General features: G+C 40.2%; 1 protein-coding gene across 2 annotated transcripts in view; it reads right to left on the bottom strand.

Moving 5' to 3' along the window:
- Positions 1–22,658, bottom strand: part of otofa (otoferlin a) — a 129,902-nt gene that overhangs the window by 88,977 nt on the left and 18,267 nt on the right. For both annotated transcript variants that reach the window (XM_050058906.1, XM_050058907.1), the window contains exon 3: positions 9,588–9,676. In XM_050058906.1, coding sequence (XP_049914863.1) covers positions 9,588–9,676 — 89 coding nt within the window. The remainder of the gene's footprint in view (positions 1–9,587; positions 9,677–22,658) is intronic.

Genomic DNA, 22,658 nt, shown 5'->3' with positions numbered 1-22,658 from the left:
CCTCGATCTCGTCAGCATGCTCCACACACGCGCTGTCTCCCCCCCACACCTCGCGATTGCATCGTCATTTAAAAAAGACATTGTGAAACAACCCTTCTATCGCCGATGGGCGATCCGATCGCCCATCGGCACAACCCTAATTTTGACAAAACAAATTAAAATAATGTCCAGTGGAAGCTATATTATGTTAAACTTTCATATCATAGCAACTTTCTACAGTCTGTGCAGCGGAGTAAGGTAAATTAACCCTAACTTCTGCCTCCATTTCTGCTGGGGTGTTTGGACCCTGTTATTATTGCAAGTACTTGATAGTTATTTAATAGAAGTAACCAAATATTTAAAATATATTCCTAGTATTAACTAGCCGGATGTTTACTAGGACCCTGCCTAATGGTGAGGACTCTGTCCGATTGGCCAGAGAGTTTACAGACAAAATGGCGCTTACAGACAAAATGTAATTCCATACTTTGTTATATTCAAACTGCAATATGTGTTAACTGCACAAGTTGTCATTGCAATAATGATGAAAAACTAAAAAAACAATACATTTTGGAGCCCTAATTGAAACACAGTATGACTCAAATTTGTCTTTTTTTTGATGTCAGTCTGTAGAAAGTGAGTGAGAACGAAAAAAATAATGGGATTATTGGGTTGTTTTTTTTGATACAGCAGATGTTCATCAGTATACTGCAATATTTACATAAACCAATACCTGGTGTTTTAAAGATACAATTGGGGCTGGGTTATAATTCTGATCTTGGTATAGTCAAGTTTATGGTAAATAAAGTAAGAAAATGAAGCTTTGTGTTCATTCATACAGGACACGGAACCAGCTGACAGCCAGCTGATTGGTTCATTGCTTCTAATCAGTCACACACCAATCACAGCCCATTCTCACAGCAAGGAGGTCCATTTCAATATGGCTTCCAACTCACTGATTCCTGCTACACTAAGCTGCCACACACTGCTGCTGCTGCCAGCAAAACTTTGCCTCCTCCACCCTAGCCTCCACCTTCGTCTTGCTTTGGGCCCACTCTTGTACACCCAGGGGGGGTTTTTGCATTGTGCTCCCTGTACTGGTTTAGCATGCTGCTTGTCTGATCCAGGGAGCATCGTAAGAGTGGAGCCATCAGCTCCAAGCATAGCTGTATTTCTATTTGATGCAATAAATGATTAAATCTATGACAAGAGTGTTTCTGACTGAACTGTTTATAGATAACATAACAAAGGAAGGAATGTCTGGCAAATAAAGCAATTTAGATGAAGGTGCCTCACCACATACAAACTTTGATATAAATCCAATACTGACATATAGCAGCTCTGCTCATGATTTACAACTTATTAAATTAAATGTCAGTGAAACACAGAATCTATGTAATCACAAAATGTGTTTCTGCTTCTGGTGAAACACTGACTTTAAAAGGTACAAGTCCACAGTGTTCGTTCCAACGCTTCAGGCATGAGAGAGCCAAGATAAAATTCAACTGAGTAACAGGTTTATGTTTGTAAGCTTGCATTTTAAGACCAAGCAATAAATTATTGAGTCTCAATGTGTACGGCATGGAGGGATTATATTCCTTTGAAACTGCTCCTGCTGCTGAGCTACATTTCAATGTCCTGTGGCTGAATGAAAACCATAAAGATAAACAGAAAGTCAAGAAGGGAATGAAATAAATAGCATGATTTGATTCATGGCTGAAATCATCATAAGAGAAACACAGAGGAAGATTCATTTGAGCAAAGAGTATCCATGTGAAACATACACAGTCTTATCTCACTGCAAACTGGAAACTGGCTGGTATTAAATTCAAAGCCAATTTTAAAGATAAAACAGAAACTGTATACTCGCTCTAAAACAAAGAAAGTAGTTCCAAAGAGTTGCAGAGTTTCACACACCACAAGAATTTTAAAACACAGTGTTCTTTCTCAACGACCTTTGTCTGTGTCAGTGATTCTGTCTGCTGAGCAGCACCAGAACAAATAAAGTTTTTAGTATTCAAAGCCAACCTTCAGATAACACCACTGACAGTCCAACTTCAACTCAGTCTCATCTTGTCTGATAATAATAATAATAATTTTTGGGTGTGCAGGATTGTCGCAAACAATCACCGAGCTGCATCGCCAACTCCTCATCTTCATTCCCATTTTCCATTCTCTTCCAATTATACTAAATGTGAATACAGCTGCAACTTTTAGTGATTGCACAAACACCTAACAGTGCATGTGTGTCTTAACACAACAATGTTTCTTCGGGGCCGTACTGATAGGAATTACACAACATTAGAAAAATAAAAAACAGAATTACTGCCTGAAGTTGCTGAAGAGTTGCTATGAATTCTCATCAAGATGAGTCAGTCTGCTATCTGCTATGATTTAATGTTTAATTTATGAATTCCTCTGTAACAAATGGTATTATAATACCTGTATAAATCAATGTAAGTTTTTCCTATTAAAAAAGAAACACACTGAAATGATACACACATTTTGTCACAAAACTATGACACCCACAGTGTACAAAATATAGTTACAGTAAGATCTTAATTATTCCATATTTATTTCATGTGTATCATGGTAAAGTGCTAATCTATGGTTCGAAAATGACAAACCATATCTCTATCAACAGGCCATTATCACTTAAATGTTACTCCAGCACCCCAAACACGTTTTTTTTTCAGCAAGGAGCATTCTGTTCACTATGGGCAAGTTATGTTTGCTAAATTTCGGTGCAAGCGTGCCTTTTTCACTGGCCGTTCTGTCTGACACTATAGAGCCACTGTAGGTCATAAGTAAAATGTAGCTAGTACTAAGGTAAACCCTATACTCTTGATATTTAACAATTTATAAAGGTGCCAAAGTGAGACCCCAAAATAACTTTACCTTAAAACATATGTCACTTTGAAACTCATGTTCTAATATGCTTGTCATCATGCAATTTACGATACAGGGCTGACATTGATACGCAATGCCATTGATAAGTTACGTGACTCATATAATTTAGCTGGTCATCACAATCCTACCAGTTGGCTAGCCGGCTAGCTTATTTGCTAACCTGTCATGTTTCATACTCCTTGACGAGGTCTTAGTGTCTGTGACTGACTGAGATGTTTGCCAAGGTTTAAAGTACTTCCTGCCTCGTATGATGTTGTTTAATAGCATCTTTTACGTACAGGCTTCTTTACGTCAGTGGGTTCACCATCAGGTCGACTGTCGGCTCAGTAGGCAAACTTCAGCAGCCCATTTTGTTGACCAGTACACAGTGTGGAGTTATTAATACTTAAAGCTGCAGTAGGTAGAAAGCCTGAAAACGGTTGATTTTTGAGTCTCATCTGAGTTAGGTTTCGATCGTCTCCGCCCTGAGCCCCTCCTACCAGACAAGCATGTGAGTATTTTATCCTACTTGGTTCTATTTCTCCCTCTCTGGGAGCCTCGGCTCTCCCTCACCATGCAGCAGCCCTCCCCATCCCTCCCTTGCGGCCCCACGCATACTCCCGAGCCTCGGCTCTCCCTCACCGCGCAGCAGCCCGCGCCATCCCTCCCTCGCGGCCCCGCACATATACCCCCGAGGCTCGGCTCTCCCTCTCCGCGGAAAGCCCTCGGCTCCGCTCCCACGGCCGACCCTCGTGCCCTCCGGCCAGTCCCGGCCCCACCTCACCCTTCCCCTCCCTCCGGGGCTCTGGGGAACCGAGTTCTGTCTTCCTTTTTTTGGGTTGTTTAGCCATGTAGGCAGTTGTAGCCAATGCTGGAATAGCTATTTTACCTGGTGCACTGTTCGCCATTGCCGCTTGCTCTCCCCTTCTGCCGGCGGCACAGGAACGCGCATATGCAGTAGAACAGCCAATAGGAACGCAGTGGTCTGAGCTGACCTTTGATTGGTTGATGCACATCGGCACGATACTGATTCTTTAGAGGCTGAACACAGAGCCATGGTGAGGTGCAGAAACCTATTGTTTGTCTCAGACCACTTGATTTACATTATGCTTAGAGGATATTATAAAATTTTTACTCAATTATACCAAAACAATGTTGCCTACTGGAGCGTTAAGTAGTAGACATGGTAAGGCATAGCTCCTCTCTTAATCCAATCCAGGCTTGCACTGTATAACAGGGATGAATGCACAGCCGAGTGTCCCCGGATGATGACACATTTGAACAATAACAAGTACCGAATGTTGGGAAATTCTATTACCGAACCATTTTTAACTAACTCATTTTCGGTATACCGTGCAATAGTGTATGTAGGGTAGGCTTTTCATTATGGCTACACTATTGTACTGTTCTGTACCTGTCTTAACCAAGAAGCATTCAGGCTCCAGAGTGTCCTAAACTCAGCAGCCATTCTGGCTGTTAAGTTGAATTTAGAGACACATAACACCTACTGTAGCCTATTTACACTGGTGGCTACATTTTAGCTGCCTGGACTTTCTCGCTCTACTTTTAAATATTTTTTGCGGTATAATATTAAGTCACTTCAAAACCTGGCACCGTGCTGCACTGCAGAGCTTTTATGTTCATATGCCCCACATGTAGCCTGAGATCCTCAGTCAGAGGCATCTTATTGTTGCAGGCAGTCAGACTGAAAACAATTCAAGGAGATGTGTTGGTGGGGCATGTAGCTTCAGGTACCAGTGAGACATGAAATAACATCTGGCCCAGTTAGAGTAATAGATCTGTGGGTTTGAAGGCTTATCAAACACCGTAACCCTGCACAGCAGCTCATAACACTGTGAGACAGGATTTTACCACTCCAGAAAGTTATGACAGCAGTGACAATTTTAGGTTTCATTGTGACAATTGTTAGGTAAACCGTAAATTGGGACGCAGTAGCAGTGGTAATCATGCACTGAGCTTACTGCAAAACATCTGACTAAAAAATAACAATAATATTTTCATTCCACTTCCAAGGACCCCTTGATATTGCTCCATGGACCCCTTGGGAGCCACTGACCTCAGGTTTAAGACCTTGACGATACAATCATATAACCTCCTCTTTGCTCCAGTGCTCAGTAACTCACACACAGTGTACGCCTCAGTGTGCAGAATATAACAGCAATATCTTTCAGCCTCGGGGGAAAACAGATCATAAAACATGGTCTATATGCCACTACAGCACCAGGCCATCCCGCACCATCGCTTTCTCTTTGTATTGTGGTAATACGATCGCACTTGTGGTCGCACAGTGTGACACACTGGCCTTACAGTGTGTTGGTGCAGACAGTGATGAGGCAGATCAGTTACCCTGGTAATGATGCTGCTTGTGGACATATGGAGCAGGTGTGAGAACAACACAGGCTATGACTCATCTTGAATTATTCATCCATTTCAATGAGTGCTGGGTTGTGTTGTAGTTGTAGGGTACCTGCTTATGTGCACATTTGTTTGAGTGTATACTTTGCCTGTGCATGTGCATCTGAGGTTGTGGCCTTATCAAGCAGTGAGTGTATGAAAAAGTGTTAATTGCACCTGGTTTAAAGATAGTAATACCATTTCTTTCTTTCTCCTGCTTATTTTCTCTCTTATGGAAAACTGGTATCCACCATTTCTGTGTCTAAAACTGCGAAGTACCTCACATATGCTTTGCCTGGTTTTAATACTTGATTTTTGGGTTTGCCACACCAGAATGATGAGAGACTGGTTCCACACTGATGCCCATGTCTCCAATTTTTAATTCAAAAATTCAAAAAGGGTCTGGTGTTTTGGTCGATTTTTTGACAGAAAAACAAGCAGGCCAGCCGCAGCTTTGCTGGCGAGATAAAGAATGGGTGCCTTATCTTCCTGTGGCAGAGCTAGAGAAGTAGAAATACAAAGAAAAAACAACTTTAGGATTTGACCATTTGCTGATTGGCACTGAACAGCATTACAGCTGAGGCTGATGGGAATGTCATCAGATTTGCAGGTATTTGGTCATAAGCCAAAGTAAGCCACAGGTGGAAAGTTAAGGGATTACCAAAGTTGTTAAAATTAATCCTGAGCAGGACATGAAAGCATGTACCAAATTAAATGACAATCCATTCAACAGTTGTTGAGATATTTCACTAAAAAACACATATGTGCACCTCATGTTGGCCCTAGAGGAAAAGATAAGGGGTCACCAAAATCAGCAGGGGTTTATCCACTGGGTACCATGAATATATATTAAAAAAAAAAGTGTCAATCTGTCTGTTATATGTTGAGATACTTCACAGGATAAGTGAGGCGACTGAAAGAGTCTTTAGGATGCATACTTTGGGTACAAAGAATTTCACTACCAAATTTTATCATAATTCATTGCATAGTTTTTGAGCTATTGCGCTAAAAAAACTAAAATGTCAACCTTATGGTGGCATTAGAGGAAAAGTCAGGGGATAACCAGATTCACAAGGTGTTATCCTCTGGAGACCATCAATGTCAGTACAGAATTATATGGCAGTAAATCTTATAATTGTTGAGACATTTCAGTCTGAACCAAAGTGGTGGACCAACCAACAGATTAACCGACACTGCGACAGAAAATGGCTGACATGAAGACAATGCCAGAATAAAAAACTAAGAGAAGTGGCATTTCAGTCTGATTATCAGGCTACTTGGATCATAAACTTTAAGCTATACTTCACTTTCTGAACCTCTGTGTGTGTGTCATTGTCATGTGTGGCTCTCCTGTTTTTGTTTCTCTTCCACACAGTGGCACCATAAAAAATCATGATGACAGCGAAGAGCTGCCTTGATGTAGAGCTGATACAACATCAGTCTGCACAGCTGTCAACGGCTTTTAGCTCTGAGTCGTCTTTATGAGTGGATGAGCAATGTGTCACCACCTACAGTTCATGCATTCACACATGGCAGACAAGATAAGGTCACACAGAAACAAGAGCAAAATCACAATAGCTGCGATCATGTACACGCATGCATCCACGCATGGCCTCTTTTTGACAACTGGCAAAAACAGTTAAGTCTGTAAATCCATTTGGAAGTTTTATGCCTTCATACGATAGGCCACTGTCGATGCAACCCCTCCCCTTACCTATCTAGCCAATAATTCAATTAATCAAGCAATCATTTATTTGTCACATGTAATTATACAAAGTACACCTCCAGTGAAATGTGATCCCATCAGCTCCTGAAACTTTTTGCATCTTCTTACATTGTTGACTGCTGCTTTGTACTTGTCCATGTTTCCAGATGGTTCTGGTAAACCATGGTTTCTGGTTGTGGAATGATTTAACTGTCCAGACATTCTGACCTTGATGGCCGTATGGTCGCTCCACCCGAACAAGGGCAGCGACTTCGCTCTGCAGCCAGCTCTGCATGGTGCACAGCAGTGATGCACAGCAGGACCAGGACATTTCCACCAACACACCAGTCATCTTAAAGCACACTCCTCCCCCTGCTCTGCTCGATCAGATCAGCATATAGAAGAAGAGCCTTTTGGTTGAATGACGCTGTCCAGGATTTAGCCAAAGTTTCAGTGAATCGAAGGATATTGCAGTTCTTGATGTTTCTTTGGAAAATGAGGCAGGCATGCAGGTCATCCAGTTTTTTATCCAATACCTGTGCAGTGGTTAGCAGGATGCTAGTTCAGCAGGTGCCCATTTTCCTCAATCTTTCCTCGATGTTTACATTTCAAAACCTCGATCTAGATAGGTAGCAACTAGCTAGCAGAAGTTAACAGTAGGAGAATTTACAGACTGATGACTTGATTTCCTCATCCCGATGAGTAACTTGCGCCCACCTGCCACCAACATCTAAAGCTAAACACAAAAAGCACCACCAAAACTTGCAAAATAGGAGCCTAAATTAAGCACAAATTTAGCGGAGCTGACAGAGAGGCAACTGGAAGTGTCAGCACCTACATCATTTGGCATTAACACCAACACAAACCTTCATACACAGGTGACATCAATGCCAAACTTCCGCCTTCTGTAAGGAAAAAACTGCTCCCAAAGGGTCAGGAAATTTCTGTCGACCAACCAACTGACAGCATGAGCAAAAGAGAGGCGAAGTCCCTCCCCTTCTGGTGTGTCTCATGGGACAGATAGTATTTTTTTATCCTACTGGAATTGTGCCATAAATGACACAGATGATGTTTGACAATTTAAAAGATCCATTTTTCATGTCAAGAATGTTGCAATTTAATGTAGGTTTGTCGTATAACTATTTAGTTTTGTGTGAAACCACCCAGTGAACTATGTCTCTCCTCTTAAACAATATTAGTCAATTATACCAGCTATGGGTAACAAAACTATGTTCAAGGTACAAATGTAATGTTATCTTACCTGCTGAGTTTTATCCAGCAGCTTCTGTTTTTTTAATCAGCAAACACACAGGCATCATAGCGTAAAAAGGCATGGCATCACGCAACTTGTGTAGTTGTTCTAATTACGCATTTTCAGTCTTACACATAAACATTTTTACAAGAAACTGTGAATTTCTTGACTTGCAAAGTTATCTTTTAAACTGACAAACATATGTGTGATTCACAGCACATAAAAAACAATGATTTGTCTCTCTATACAGACTACCATACATTTTTTTCCAAAATAAGGTCCCATGGTGGTCCATCAGATGGGGAGGGACTTCCCCTCTCTGTAGAGCTGCTAGTCACAGCCAAAGATATAAAGACTGTTGTACACACACATACATAACCACCCACATACACAGAGACACCCATACCAAGTTTTAATGACTGTGTGGGCAACAAAATGTGTCCTCAGTCTGGACACATCAACCAGTCGGCCAGTTAAACCCAGCAGCCGTAATGATCTGACTGTTTTTGTTTCGTGACGCAGGAGACGGACAGACTTCCTGACACAACCAGCCTACGTCTTATCAGATCCGGACACATCATCGTGAGGGGCTACAGTGAGAAATACACTTCAAGGGAAACTAAGATGAAGAAAAACATAAAAAAAAAAAAGGAGATGGTGATGATGAGGAGTAGCAGAGGGAAATTACTCAGTAAGCCTGTTTCTACCATTACATCTGTACAAATGATTTTTTTCTCAGCAGATCTGAGCACTTCAGTCATTAATGTAAGAACTGTAATTGTCTCACCATTAAAATGCATCCTCCTCAGCTTGGGATTTGTCAGTAAAAACATATGAACCTCAACAGCAAAGTGTGTCTGACTTGGAAATATCATCATCAATAAACTTGTCAAACCAGTATCATAGTAAACACACACTGTAGATAATCACAGCATAAAACAGATTCAACTTGTGATCCCAGCTGCAATGCCTGCTCAAGCACCATGTGCGTTTTTCATGACCTGATTGGTTTGGAGAGTGTAAAGTGACAAATGTGGCCATTACTGAGGATCTAATGCGGTTTCATTACATCCACTCCCCTCCCGATGTGAAACTCATTCATGGTCAGCTCTGTGGTTTGCAGTCTGTTACACACACAATTTAGTCAATTTAGAACAAGCTCTCTGGGAATACAAGCTTTCTCTCCTTCATCACAGAAACATGCCCTGGGTGTCGGTCCAGAGTGTTCAAATGCTGTGACAGGAAGGCAGAAAGGGCACTGAAGCCACAAACAGTTTACTCCTGAAATGCTGTTTGTTGTGGTAAATGTGGTTTAAGGACAAGCCGGAAGCAGCAGTACAGCCTTACCTGTTGGAGAAGACTTTGCTGTAATTGTACAGTTGGATCTCCAGCATCTCGTTTCCATCCAGCCTGCTGGCGATGGGCCATCGAAATAGCTGGGGAAACAGACAGAATATGACAGGTTTAGAAGGTAGTAGGGCTGCAACTAAAGGTTATAGAAATTGTTTTGATTACTGATACTAATGGCTAATGGTGCTGTAGTAATGGAGCTATATGTGCTGGGAAACCCCTAATGGATAAACAAACTGTGTGTAAAGCCTAATGGCTATGGTGTTCGAAAAGGGAAGAAGAATAAAAAGAACATAAGAAGAGGGGGAGGATGATGAAGAGGAAAAGGAGGAAGAGGAGGAAGTCAAATAACAAACCCATGAGGATCCATCCGCAGAACTTTGTGGGCCAAAAATATCATCAATCTGTGAAATATCTTTGAAATCGTGTTTCCAACCCACACAGCAAAATGTCTGAGGAGGCATCGGCATGTTTAATCTGCACCACCTGGGACTTGAACTCACAGCCTTGAGACACCAATGGTAAGTTGTTATCAAGTTATGCTACCTCACCAGTGTCGAATTTAGAGGTGACTTCACACTATGATACAGCCAACCACCAGGGTGCAGCATTACAGGTGTACATGTATTTACAGGTAGATTTCAAACTAGTGTCAAAGATTCAGGTATCAAGACAAAAGTCTGAGAATTTGAAAACGTTATATAGACAACATAGAAAACATCTGGATAGTCTTTTTTACAAAGACTGATTGATCCATAGGTGAAAAAATGATGCTTAAACATGCTCTTTTTCCATTGATTGCTATAGGCTACATGATGGCAGAATTCAAAACGCTGTCAAAAATTCTGGTTTTGCTATACAATTCTGAAATCTACTCCGACGGCAAAATATTGTCAATTTTTTTTAATGAATATTGAAGTTTTTAGTGAGAATTTGCCGTAGCTGTTTACAGTGACACATTTTGTTGCACTGTAGGTTCAATTTTTGATCATTCAAAAATCTGTGTGATGAGTTTGTGTAGGAGAGTCTGAAGATGGCGTATAGCAAGTTTGGTGTATATTAAGAAAAATATGTGGGTGGAGATAGGTTTAATTAGTTTTACAGTTTTTGATAAAAACACAGCGACAGACTTCATAATTTGTAATAGGTTGGATTTTACAAAAGTGTCTTCACAACTGGGTCTATAGTTTGGTGAAAGATGTGAAGCCAGTTGCCATTTGTTTTGAATTTTTGAAGTTTTCAACTTTAAACAGTCGCTGTAGCGCCACCATCAGGACTACTGGTCCCAAATTCCCTTTGAGGAAGGTTAGCATGGGACTGGACCTATGTGCCAAGTTTGGTTTATTTTCTTGCATGGGAAGTTAGATTTCCTCGGAAGGAGAAAGAGAAGACAACGGAGACGGCGAAGGCGAAGGACAAGAAGAATACTAGTAAATACAAGACGGACCAGCAGAGAGCTGCCCAGCTGTGTCACAATGGCAAGGTTCTCCAATGGTGCCAGAGCTGGCGCCTGTATCACGAAGTGAGATCAACCTTTCCTGGGTTACTCAGACCTATCCTGGGTTGACTAATGCTGACAATGGCAATCAGGATAATCGGTATCACGACGCTGGATTTCAACTCCGTAACTCAACCCAGGGTTGCTTTATCAAGCACCGTGAACGTGCACACAGCGGACCAATCACAATCATGAGAGAAGCGCAGCATCACTGAGCGTCACTCAACGTCACAGAGCGTCCTCACAGATAAGAACTAAACCGGCTTTGTGAGACCGAAAACCCAGGGTTAACCCTGAAGTTACCTCGCTAAGACATTAATCCTGCTTCGTGATACAGGCCCCTGCTGTCATTATGCAGGGATGTGGCCATTTGTAGCATCAACCACTAATGAATTGTTTATGCATCTGGCTCCAAACACGTACATGAAGATGGAGTGGAACATGACTTTAATCTATATCATAACCTCAGTCTGAACTTGAGTTTCTTATTAACAGTTCCAATGTGATGTTCTAAATGAAGATTTACGTCCAACTAAATGCTCAGATATTCATATGCATCGACAAACTCATAACCCACACCTTCAGGAGTGTTTACAGTCTATAAAACGAATGAAATTAGTGTGAAAATGCTTTTCCAATGCAATCAGTAGGCTTCCAAAAATCTCAATTTACTGCTCAATATGGAGTAAACTACTTAGTGTCCAATATATAGTGAGAAGTGAATGAGTAAACGAGGGAGTCAGACAGCCTCAGACTGCTTTAAGTAAATCAGAGTCCACGAACAGAAGGCCTTATGTCAGCATACATTATGTTCCTCTGAAGTGTCCTTGAGATGCCTACATGCTGTCGTGGAGGGAATAAAACATCACAATATTTTATTTATCACCATAAACATCTCCAGGTTCTATAGCACCGACTGCGAATATCGATTAGCTATTTAGCCATGAGGTAAAACAAGAAAAAGCAGGGGCCAAGCAAAACTGTATGGTAATGAATTCCTGAAAATGTCTTGGGTATCCTTGAGAAAAAAGTCGAGGTTGTGAGATGTGATAAAGCTTTGAAGCATAACCCTATTTTGGTATTTTCGCTTTAATTAGCTGTGAAATTCTAGTTTAAAGAGATTTCAGGTTGCTCTTTCATGTAGCTCAGACAGGAAAAGGAAAAAAGTAACCACATCTTTGTTTTAAATCTTTCTCACCGCAATTCTCCTCAGTGATGTCTTTACTAATTGGCTTTGTCAGGCTGATCAGACACTTACTATGGTGATTTCATTGTATTTTCACTCCAGTAGGCACACAGTACATCGCTCTTGAAGGGACTGTAACGTATGAATTACATGAGCCCTGAGTCCGTTTATTAGCAGAGTTAGTTTGTCAGCAGAACAGTCAAAGAAGGAGATGAGCTGTAATCACTTCACTTAAATCAAGTACAGTCACAGTTATTAAATAATTTATAAAAAGTACTTCATTAAGGATGAAACACACTACTTAAAAGGTAATAGGAAAGGCCATAAAACAAGGTAATAGAGTCATTAATAGATATTAGATGACATAGGTTTAGACAGCCTGAAGCCATCACACAGGTTCTTCCAAAGTAAAGTGGATCCTGTGGGAATAAACGGTCTGTGATATATATCTCGGTACCCGTCAAACCCATCCAAGCCTCGACAGTGATGTGTAAAACCTTCAAATGAATTGTAAATCTAATCAAGCCAAACTGTTCTTGTACATTCTTGTAACTGTATTGTCTAATAATGGCAGTGGTGACTTTGTTGGAATCATCAGTAGATATTTATTGTATAGTAGATTTTAAAAACAGTACAAATCAGATATGCGTATATGTATGAAAAAAATAAATAAATAAATTACAATGGAAAACGCTTAAAGTGATCATGTTTGTTTGGGTCAAATTGATCAGCACAAGCAGACGACAATTGTAACTTTTTTTCTTTTTTTATTTCTTATGCAAATTGATGTGTATATTTAGTGTCACTGCTTTATCCCATTGGCTATGTTTTTGAGAGAAAATGACTTTCTCCCTCTTACAGTTGTAAAGTTGAGCTGTTTTTTAATCATTGAACAAAAAAAATATAAATAATATACATAATGCAGGGTTTCTCACACATCCATTTATTTGTGTCAGCCCGCAACCATAACAACATCTGCCGCAATGTATTGATTTTGTATTTTTGGAACTGGACAAAAAAAATAAGTCATGAAGAGTCCACCTGCAATGTGTTCAATTTAGAGAGGGGAGACAGTGATTCAAAGGGACACAACAGGAAGTTATTCCTCTCCTTGCTACTGTCACATATAGATTAAAATCTAATACTATAGGATACTAATAATATATTATCTGTGTTGCATTGTTTCTGTTTTGTTGGGACTTATTGAAATTTGTTGTTGTTGCATCCGTGTGATTATTCATGGATCAAAATAAAAAGTACTTTCAGTTTTTTCTGGAAATGTTTCACAGATGTTTCTAGCACCCCTTTTTAACTTCTAATCAAACCTCAAATTAGCACGGAAATATCCCCAGAACTCCCTTCAGGTCTGTTGCTACTGGCTTTACATTGACAGAGAATTATTCATTCACCATGAATCACTTTGATTAATATGGATATTTTAAAAGGAGTGCCTTTAGAATATTATTTAAATATAGAAATATCAAGTGGGTAATGTCTATGACAAAAGTACATTATGATTGGTGTGCTAAAAGCATCTAAGCAATTCTGATTCACCAGTCCCATTAGAGGCATTAACATGCACAGCAGTAAAGTCTGCCATAAAGCTGTGATGTATTACTCGGCCCTTCTGTGTTGATTACTATGACAAGGCAGCAAAATTAATTAAAGAACAAAAACATTAATCCGCAAGTTTAGAAACATGATGACTAAATGTGTTGACTGACGTTCAGTAAATCACCTCTGAGCCTTCTCCTCTGTACTATAATATCTTGGGAAAGAGGGCAGAGGGGGTTTCACAGGTGATTTAAAACTCATTCACCCCCTGCTGATGTTGGCCTCTCACTCATGAAAACACTGCGGGCTGTCAGGCAAGCGATCCATCAGGATTGTCCCATTACCAAATCCTGGGGTTCCCACCTGCTACTGGTAGACCTGCCTTCAAAGATCTACTGTATGGATGTGTGTGTGTGTGTGTGTGTGTGTTTGAATGTGTGCATCTGCATTAATGCCACTCTAAGTGCGATCCTCTTTTCTTTATACAGATGCATACATGTAGAATAACACATATGTTGGTCAATGGCAACCCTACAATAGTATGTGCACTGCATTAAACCATCACTCTGCATTCTGCCCTGAGGCCCTGCAGTCTGTGCTCTCTCTTCCCGGACTTCAGCCAGGCATGACCAGTACTGCTGCCTCTTTCTTAGCTGCGTTTCACTGGCAACAATCAGCCTGCAGACACCCTCAGAGTGATGGTCGTTGGCTGAGATTATGGCTAACGGAGTCGTGCCACATCTCATTTACAACTAAATCTCCTCCAGCGTGTTTGCACAGCCGAGAGAAAGGGGGAAGAGAAAAGGAGCCCCAGCATGGTGTTAATGTTGCACGGATGACAGCGCACACTGTTAATGGAGGGAACGATGTCTAATATACACATACCGGAGCACACTGTAGCTAAAATGACACATACACACAACTGCAAACCTGATTATGTTTTCTTCATCCAACACTGGGGACTCTAGGCAGCCACATTAATTTCTCCAGAGGAGGAAAACCACTCATTTTAATCTGTGACTGCACAGACAATACACATGCACATGTGTTGGTGCAGGTTCTCATTCCACCTTTTCTCTTTTCTACACACACAAACACAGATGTACCAACCAAGCTTCCACTCACAGCCATGTCATCTCCATTATGCCTGTCTTCATTCTCTGCTGTCCAAGACTACTTATCTCCAGAGTCCACATTCTCCACACACATGCATGAATCCTCAACATGAAGGAGTAAGCTGTTTATGTTGCCTAATGCCTTCACAGCCACCATGACGAGCAGAAGTGCTTACAGTGGTTTCAATACCCACACATGGCCGATGAATAAAATGAGAGCAGAGAATTTATTAAGCGAGAAAGTGGAAAGAGTTAAGCGTGCTTCGGCTGTGAACAAGTTTTTAACAATCGAATGGAATTTGGCTACAGGGTAACAAAAATCAAAACACAATACTCTTGCAGTATTGACCCCTGCATTTTTGAAAAAGGTGCAATTTTTCTCAGAAGAAAGCAATTTCAGATAGTGCTATGCAACATTAAGCTCCAAAATATTCACATTTGTCAAGTTAAGCAGTTCACCGATAAACTTATTTTTCTTACTTTCTAAAAAAAAAAAGGAGGTATTTAAAAGCAAAGTTTAAAAATTTAAAGGCTCATACTCCTACTTTTCATCTCTATTTTCCCCAGGTAGAGACACACACACTCACCCCAAATGTCCTTTACCCGGATGTATTCATTTATTTAACAGCCACAATAGACATGAATAAATGAAATGATGATGTGATGTCGTGATTCAGCCCAATTTTTAATTTTAATCTGCCATCCCTGAGCAACATTGCCATGTTACATCCGCCTGCTGGATGGATGCACGCACTTGAATAAAACACACCAGATGAAATTTATGGACAGTCATTAGGTTTGATTCAGCATTGCCATGGTTTCCCCCGATAAAACCTTAATGGGATAGCTGTATTTCCTGTCAGCTGAGACAATTCCTGTTCTTAACAGGCTGTAAGGCTGCTGGTGACAAATGATAACAACTTTTTTTAGGTGGACCAATAAAGATCCCAGAGATGTTGGACGATTTTAAGAGCGTGCTGTGACCTTTAGGCTACAGATTAAAGTGATATTAAAATATATATTAAACTGGTACAAATATGATGAAGTCAATAATTTCTGCAGTCGAGTATTAAGGCCCAGACACACCAAATCGACATCAAAGAACTAATGACAACAAGGGCCAACAGTAGCGTCACCTCAAGTCGCTTATGACTCAGCCAAAAACTTGGACTTGAATACACTGCAAAGACTACAACCAGTAGTCAACTAGCATGTATCTGCCTGCTTGACAGCAAATAACTCTCCATACTAGCAGGTGACAGTAGTGCTAGTATAAATGTTTCTTAGATTAGTGTAAATGTTTCTTAGATTATAAAGAGTGTCTTTTTATTCATAAAGAAAAACTATACAGGAACGAGAAACAACGCTCTCAGAGGAATATTTCACTCACAAAATGATTGTTTGTTTATCAGTTACTCACCCTGTATTATGCTTAATTCATGAAGTAAACTTTGTTTTTCTCACATGCCTCCACGGTGAACGAAGAGCCCAAAACGAATGTGTTTGAACTCTACTTGTGCATTCCACTGAGAAGAAATAAAACGCGGTCACTTGCCCAGACACTACTCATATGCGGAAGTGTTTTAAATAGAAGGGTTTTAGCGAAAACGCACGTTTTTGTGAAGCACTGAGCACATAGATTGGATTATACTGCACAAGCTGTGTGAGAGTTTGTAAACTGTTGGGCTGCCACTAGAAAGTCGAAGTTTCTAATCACTGGATTTCCGATTCATCGTTAGCGTAGTCAGCATGCATTAGCTCAGAGGGCCGACTGGGCTTGTTAATTTATTACATGAACATCGCTGTCACCCTGAACATCACATTGAACCCTGTTCAAATTCTCAACCTCTATATGAAAAAAAGAAAAGAAACTTAAAGTCAAATGTTCGTAGTCCAGTTCAACTGACGGGGTCGGGTACAACCCTAGTAAACTTATATTTTGATACGGTTTTGCTGTTGTTAAACACACCCCCCTTTTGAATTTCTTTTTCGGTTTTTGGATTCTTCGTCCACAGTGGAGTTGTGAGAAAATCAGAATTTTCTTCAAGAATTAAACATAACACAGGGTGAGTAACTGATAAACAAATGACAATTTTGTGTGTGGAGTATTCCTCTAAGACCATCATTCATGTATCCTCTTTGCTCTTTGTGAATCCTCTGCATTGATGTAACTGAAAATTATTCATACAGTATGTAAAACACTTTTCAAGTAGCAAATGGAAACTTGAAAAAAACTCGTTAATGCAACAGCAAACATGTGTTTGTGTGTTTGTGTGTGTGTGCGCGCACTTTTAATCAGTGACATATTTTCATAAGCACATGAGAAAATGCTGTATATTACAGCTTTGAGGACTGCTTTTGGTTGCCTGCTAACCACACCAGCTCCTAGACTTAGAGTCCCCTGCTTTTGTTAACACACTGAGCCAGTACATTTCCCCAGGTGGATTTTGGTCTGACTGCAGCTTTATGGTGGGAAACACTGTGCTTCTATAATTATCATTAGTAAAAATCGGAGCAGAGGTCTAATCAGCCCGCAAAATAAATGAAAACACCGGTGAGGGTGTGCAAAGCTTTAAATAAAAATCACAAATCTGATTTCTACCGTGTTCTTGTTTTGGTTTGTAAAGATTTGAAGTTGTCAAGTAGTCACTGTGCCTCGAACACTGACTGACGTAAAACTGCTGCAATGCGCCTACTCTAACATTCAGTCTGACTCACTTTATCAAAATGTATCACACATTATATGGATAAAGAATAGTGCAGTTGTAATCTGAAAAGCAATCACCACTGCACTAATATAAAAACAACACCACTGGTCTTATTTTAGATTCTCCTCTCTACTCTATTTTTTGAGCCTGTCTGAAGAGCACATATTAATATCCCCAGCTACCCCCTCTAACCCTCTGCACTGTACACAGCCTAATTGACGAAGTGAGGCCGCTCATTAAAAGTGACAGGTATGATCTCACTAACCGGAGGCCTTGAGGCCACAGTGGCCAATCAGAGGGGCTAAATGCTCAACTGAAGAGCTGCTATTACTGCTGTGATCCCACTCTGGAGCATTGTGGCGAGCAGATATATGACCGGGCCATCCTCCCGCTCACCATCCTTTGATATCTCATGACTGTTGCCATGGACACAAAGGATGAAAACACCTTCATGATTAATTATGAACAATATGCTCTATCTTTCATATTCACTCACAACAAGGGTTGGGGGAAGTGTTAGATGTTACAGTGAGAGCATTCTTTATGCAGGATGTAGTCTTTTATGTTGAGTTTACAGCCTTGTTGTGATCATATGATGATTCAGTCCTCTGCCCTTGGATTCTGCAGGCTTACATGCATTCTTACTGGATAAAAGAGATGAGGCCAGACTGCTGAAATAGGCAGTATACACCATCCTCTCATTACAGCAGGCTTTACCAGCCAGCTCCATATAGGCTGTTTAATATTTAGGATGGTGAGAAGGAGTTTTCTCTGTATTCTGGGGATTGCTGTAATGTATGTACAAGTAGGGCTGCCCCCTAATAGTCGATCAAACATTAGTCGACCATAAAGGTCATTAGTCGGCAAGTTTTCATTGGTGGCTTAGTCATAGAAAAATAAATAAATTAAAAAGAAAAACTCTATCAGGAGCTGCGCATTGTCAAAATAAATCAAAACCTATATGACCACAACATTTGGGTCATGTTACAAACCAATCACAGCTGACAGGTACCAGGTACCCAGAGCTTCATATCTGTCCCACGGACGATAGGCCTACACACTTATAAACAGCGCCTGGAAGAAGATCAGCTCTGCACTCAGGATTTCAGGTAAATAGGCTATACAATGCTTCTTAAGTTTGCTTAGCAACCTCAGACACAACTTGCTGGTGCGCTCTTGAAAGCTGGCACAAAAAAGGCACAACAGTAGCACCCAGCGCCCGACCTCCCGTTTTCCAGGCAGGTAAAGACGTTGCATGTGTACAGCCCCAAATTTTACAGGGTTGGTATCTGCGGTTATTACACAGGCTAGTGTATAGCATGTCGGGCAGGAAATCCAAAGTGTGGGATCATTTTGAGGAGGTGAAGGACAAACCCAAGGTGATATGTAAACTCATCTTCATTCGTTGACTACAAACATGACGTATCATCTGAAACACGGAAGTAGCTACATGCCCATTAGCATGCCTATACTATTCTTTCTCAGACCTTTAACTCAATCCATTGTGCTGCCCCACCAAAAATATATAAACTAATGATCACATTAATATCGTAAACAGGTGGGCGACTAGTCCACTAATGGCTCTAAATGATGACTATTGGTGGACTAGGAAAATTCTTAGTCGGAGGCAGCCCTAGATACAAGAGAGTCCACCAGTGCAACAGTAGCTTCACTTCACCTACATACAGCAACCTTATATTTATATTTCATTTTACATCAAGTACATAACATCACTTGGTTCCAAATCATTAGATATCGTACGAGGAGTTGTATGTGCGTTTTCTAAGATATTATTCGAACCGCTGTATGAGGATAAGTTGCTATAGTTATACTTACACAACTATAGTTACTAGTTAGTTTCCAGGTTCAAATTTTACAAACATACAATCAGTTCAAAAACTAGGATGCACTATTATACATTAAACTACCCAGCAATACACAGTAATTAAAATGAACTCGAACTCAACCCAGCTACAACTTTAAAATTCTATTCTTTGTGGTCGTTTTTTCATCTCTGTAGTCTTTTTAGTCCCTTCATAAAGAATTCATATCTATCAGTCACTTGAGAATAAAAGACTCTTAAAACATAACTTTATGCATCGGGGTGGTCCAACTCTGGAGGTCATATTTCAGCTGATACAGTATTTTGCTGACCACTTCTACAAAGAAGAGGAGCAGCCGTTGCCTCTGGACTTTAGACGCAAGCTGGAATATTGTTGGGGCCTAACGTAGTGTATGGACTTCACCAGTTTTCAAGATTCAGGGTTGCTCCAGGGAGGTGCTTTCCCATTCTTCTGAGCTCCTGAGTATACTGAATAAATGATGATCAGAGCATAGAATATTTTCTTTGCCCACTTACAGTTGTTTGCTGAAATCTGAGCAACCAACATTGGCACTGGAGAATAAACAGTTGGCACATTTACTGTATAGAAATCAATGTTATGACTCATTGATTTCAGTGAGGTTTACACATTAGTGTTGTGGTTTCAGAAAGGCAAAACAGCAGACAAGTGTTGGGGTGTTTTTTTTATATTGAAGCATTTCCACTTTTACTTGAGTGAAGGATCTGAGTACTGCAACACATATACTGGATGTGTTATCTGTTTGACAGGCTAGATGAAACAGAATCTCTGATAAGCTGGTTCTGCTGAGAAACTCGATCTTGTCCAATTCACTGACATGCCCACTTTATCCAACCCACCACCGCCACCCCTACCCAGTCTCAATTTACTTTTTCCAATTGGACTGTCCGCCCCTGTTTTCATTTCCATCACCGCTCTGTTTCTCGGGTGTCAGTTTATCTGCATGCTCCAGTGTTTCTGAATTCATCTCAGTCTCATTTACACTATGTGTCAAATAAAACGCCATGGGTGCCGACATATTGACATCAATCCAGTCAGAATTTTTCCTCATCCAGAATGTGTATTTTGAACATTTGTAGCAGCTACAAGCCCTGACTGTTGGTTCTGTTTTACCATTTTATTAATCTTCACTATGCAAGACTAACCATTTATAACAGCAGCCTTTCACAATGTTTGGACATGTTCCACTCCAAACTACGACATAAAGTTTAATCTATAAAAAAAGTGAGTGTTACTTTTATATAAGAGCAGGGCCAGTTACACCACATGATAGCCATCTCAATTTCGAATTAAGCTCTTCCTCCTGTTGTGAAATAGAGAAGCAGTGTGGACAGGTACAAGACTTTTCATCGAGTTAATCCAATGAAATCTCATTTTGTTTCAGGCTGGACTCTAATAAAACTGCAATTAGCTCGCCAGTTTCTGCTGGGGAAGACCAGATGGTGCACAGATAAAGAACAACACATTTGTCAAGTAAGCCGCTTCACAACTTCTTGAAAAGAGACAGTGGTGTGCTGGGAGATAGCACTCACCCCTCATTTAAAAACTTTTCTGCTGAGATGGATTTTTCTCTCCTTTTTCTTTTTCAACAATAGAAGATCTACCTCCTGTTCATCTGGTGCCTATTTATCCAAGTTTGTTGTGTTAGAAACTGCAGAACAATAGCCCAAACTGGGAGTGAATATGTTGTAATTATTAATTAAACAGCATGTATTTATGGGGAACAGAGAAAAAAAAACTGAACAAGGGTGATAATTATTGTTGGAGCTGAGCTGCCCCAACACAAAGCTTCTAACAAACATACATCCAAACTGTTGACAGTAATATAGCAGCACCCTCGTATCATATTTATACAGTACAGTACCCCCAAAACGCTAACAGCTATGCATTCCTCAACTGCTTCTCACCAGAATACAACCATTACTGTATATGAGGGGTGTAAAGACACAAGGATCTGGAGCTATATCAATTCAATGATCAACAATCCAATATTATCAACGCAAAATGAAAACATCGATACCAATCATCATCTTTAATATACGCCGTATGTGTCACCATTCCCACCTCCTTCCCAAACATTCAAACACTGCTAACATCCTAACACCAGGTAGATAGTTTAAGTGACTAAAAGAAAGACAATGACGATGTGTACTGATATTGTCATATCAATCACAGGCCCCTGAATTGCACTGAAATCAATGTGGCAGACTTTTTGATGCTGTATCAGCAATTTTCAGATTGTTTTCCAAAATATCAGTATAATATTGTATTGTGATAAAACTATTAATTTACACCCACAAAACACAAAACCTATGACTTCATCCCAGCTGGTTACTGAACAGGAATTCTCAAAAACCTTAACTTGAATATCTGTACTTCACTTGAGTTTGTTTTTTTGGAAACTTATTATTTTGACTCCACTACATTTTAAAGACAAATATTGTACGTTTGACTCCACTACATTTCAATGAAGGCTCTCATTACACTTTAGATTTGCTTTGAAGACAGTGGAGGGGATTTCTTTTTCTTTTCTAAAATGCTAAAGTCCATAAATTGCAATCATGCAGTTCTGCTGGTGGTTTATTTGTCGAAGTGGGTTGTTTTTGTGTCATTAGATTCTGTAAATGTACTGTGACAATACACAACAATACATTGAGATAAAAAAGATATTTGAATACTTGGGTTGTTTTAAAAGCAAGTACTTCAGTGCTTTAACTGCAGTAATAATTTGACTAAGCAACTTTCACCAGTATTGGAGTAATATTTGACCAGGAGTATTTATACTTTGACTCAAGTAATAGAGTTGTGTATTTTGTCCACCACCGCTCAAGACAGAAATCCACACAGACATAGGTGGGAGATTAAAAGGTGTCGTTTTTTTAGTGACACTAGCAGTATGGCTCTAAGAATGACAATGTTGATCTGTTAGTTCATCCACCACTTTGGTCCACACTGCAAAATGGGAACAACTATTGGACTGTCATTTGGATGAATCTTAAATAAGTATTTCACTGCTGGAAAGATGGTCTTGTCATAAAACTGGTTTGTCTATGTAGTAAAAAGATACAAATACTTTTGAAATTGGTGCTATATGACCAGAGAAAACAGAGAAAAGGCACTTGGATCAGATTTCAGAGTTCGGAGT

This window comes from Epinephelus moara, chromosome 12 (assembly GCF_006386435.1).
Source record: "Epinephelus moara isolate mb chromosome 12, YSFRI_EMoa_1.0, whole genome shotgun sequence".
Classification (NCBI taxonomy): domain Eukaryota; kingdom Metazoa; phylum Chordata; class Actinopteri; order Perciformes; family Serranidae; genus Epinephelus; species Epinephelus moara.
The sequence above is the reverse complement of the archived record's forward strand: the minus strand, read 5'-3'. Positions and strand labels throughout refer to the sequence as shown.